Source organism: Carassius carassius, chromosome 18, assembly GCF_963082965.1.
Source record: "Carassius carassius chromosome 18, fCarCar2.1, whole genome shotgun sequence".
Classification (NCBI taxonomy): Eukaryota; Metazoa; Chordata; class Actinopteri; order Cypriniformes; family Cyprinidae; genus Carassius; species Carassius carassius.
This window is the reverse complement of record NC_081772.1, coordinates 11978366-11980915: the sequence shown is the minus strand read 5'-3', so window position 1 is coordinate 11980915 and position 2550 is coordinate 11978366. Positions and strand designations below refer to the sequence as shown.

The 2550-nt window shown below is 39.8% G+C and overlaps 1 protein-coding gene across 1 annotated transcript; it reads right to left on the bottom strand.

The window, feature by feature from the left end:
* Positions 1-1467: 1467 nt before the first annotated feature.
* On the bottom strand, positions 1468-2158 carry LOC132091717 (DNA-binding protein inhibitor ID-2-like). Its single transcript, XM_059497847.1, has 2 exons — positions 1835-2158; positions 1468-1518 (listed from the first exon to the last, which is right to left on the bottom strand). Exons 1-2 carry the CDS (start codon positions 2156-2158, stop codon positions 1468-1470), a joined length of 375 nt encoding a protein of 124 aa, XP_059353830.1.
* Between the last annotated feature and the right edge of the window lie 392 nt (positions 2159-2550).

The following is a 2550-nucleotide window of genomic DNA, read 5'->3' as shown; positions in this document are numbered from 1 at the left end:
TACACACTGTGTTCCCACGAGATGACTTGCAAAGAGCAAACTTATTTTAGTAAAGTGAATTACAGATGGGTGGCACCAGTAGTTCATGCTTTACAATTATCTCCCACATCCTGAATACTTTTTTAGTGGCCATTCAGTGTGTGAATTAATGACTCTGAGGTTTTTAAAGGAATTTCTATCAATACTTTTCACAGTAAGATTAGTCTTGCGCAAACAAATTGTTTTATGTGTCCCTAGATAGCACCAAAGGTTTTTTTTTTATTGGAAAATTGCCTATAGACCCCCCCAAACCCCATTGTCCCAAACCCTATTGTCCCAAACCCCTCATAATCTGAACCTTACACCCTTTAAAATACTAGTAGTTAGACGTTAATAAGCTTTATGCATTTGCACAAATGAAAAAAACAATGCATTTGTAACCATAGCTCAGACAAGCACACTGACTTCATTCTTAGCATTTAATTATGTACAGTATAAAAGTGCCATTTACGTTTAATTATACATTTTTCTGTAATATTATAAACGTCACATTTTCAGCAGAAATATAAAACAAAAGTACATTTTTACAGAGTCCGCAGCATTTTGACGAACCGGATTGCGTTTAGCGCAACATCTTGTCAACATAAAAGCAGGGGGGGGGGGGGTTCCTTCTTTTTCTGATTGCTTGCTTAATTACTGTTTTCCTTTAAAATCTCTTCAGTCTTTTTTAATCCTCCTTTGGAAGAAAAAACATGAAAGTCCGTAGGCTATATATCTAACTCGGAATCGTTTTATGTCCGTTTGAGGGAATCCTTTGTCATTCAACACGAAGTCCGGGCAAATAACACGGGACAAAAACACAAAAAGCCCCTGTTTTTGCGCCATGACCGAAACACCTGAAAAAGATTGTGGGGGGGGGGGGGGGGGTGGAGAGGGAGAGAGAGGTGTGTTTAGAGAAGGCAAAAGGACATAGATCCGGACAGACTGGCGCCAGGGAGGAAGCCACAGGACGTTTTTTTCGGACTTTTAACAAACACTAGCAAAATATCAGGCAATCCCATACAGCTCCAGTGCATCTGACAGATAAGCAAGCATTACTGAACAATTATTCACCCCAAAACACGCTCTTGTTATTCCAAATCTCTATGACTTTCTTCCACAACATTATTATTTTTTTCTTTTTGTGCTTCACAGAATAGTTAATTTCGCTTTTTGAGCGTTTTCAGAATCATCTTCAGTTTTGAGAATAGACGTTTAATGACATTTCTACCATTTGTATTAAAACGTATTATATCATGTTTAAATGACTTATCAAAGTTATAAAACATCACTGTCCACAAGTCCGTACATAATGCATCATAAACATGTACAGTGTGCGCTGCACTGCTGGCAAACAACCCAACTACCCCACGTGCAAAAGTTTAATAAGTTGCATCTTCTCATGTGAAACCATCGATTTCAGAGTAACTTACCATTTCAACGATACAGTTATAAGGTTATAAGGTCATCTGAGATGATCTCTCCTTGAGGGTTACTGGGCTGTTAATTAACAGAAGTAAACAATGTTTTTCAGTGTATCTGCCAGCACGTTAAATTTCATGTCGGTTTATAAATTATGCTTCTTTCTAATTATTAATGCTGATATTACATTACATATTGTTCATGTCGCGTTTTTATTAATGCTGAAATTACACTGCATACTGTTGTCAATGCACATATTATTTCTATATTCTTTCTTAAATCATTTCTTATATGATTGCGGCGTTAAGAGTTTTCATTAGGCTACGCCAATGTGAATTACTTTGACTTACTAGCATGGTAAATTAGTATGAAATGCAAGTATGAAATGTCTTACCTGAAAGGAGATGATAGCTCCGAGTGATCTGACGGTCTTTTTGGAGGGCTCTGTCCGAGGATCTGCTGTTGCGGGCTGGTCGAGTGCGATCTGAAGATCCAGAATGTAGTCTATGACATGCTGCAAGATCTCCATCTTACTCACGCTCTTGTTCTGCGGTAAGCTCGGCACGAGCTCCTTCAACCTGCTATAGCAGTCATTCATGTTGTACAGGAGACTGAGCGGGTCGTCCGAGGAGCTCTTGCCCCGTGAGCTGTCGAGATTATGCTCCGAGAAATACAAGGCGGGTTTCCTTATGGATCTCACCGGACTGACTGCCTTCATAGTGGCTAACGATGTTGTAGTTAATTTCAGGGCATGCAATTCTCCCACATATATGTGCTGGCCTGAAAGCTTGTTGTCTATGCGTTTATATAGCAACCCAACTGGGTTCGTTATGATGCATAAAGAATTAAGCGGATTGGTCGCTGAGACGACGTCATTCTGTGAACCGGAGCATCAACATTGGCCAAATTTGCAGCACGTGAGCACCTCCCACATCATCTCCAGTCTTCCAGTGTTGCCAAATCCGCTTATTATAAGCGACTTTGGGCTTGTTTTTCTGTAAAGTCGCTTACAAATATTGGTAGTCGCGGGTCGCGTTTTTTGGGCTTGTTTCTAAAGTGTAGTTGCTTATTTGGGCTTGTTCCCAGCTCCATAATAAGTTATCAAGCAGA

Coding starts and splice junctions, on each gene's coding strand:
- LOC132091717 (XM_059497847.1), bottom strand. CDS start 2,158: ATGAAGGCAGTCAGTCCGGTGAGATCCATAAGGAAACCCGCCTTGTAT. Junction 1,519..1,834: donor GAGCTATCATCTCCTTTCAG/GTAAGACATTTC, acceptor GTTAATTAACAG/CCCAGTAACCCTCAAGGAGA.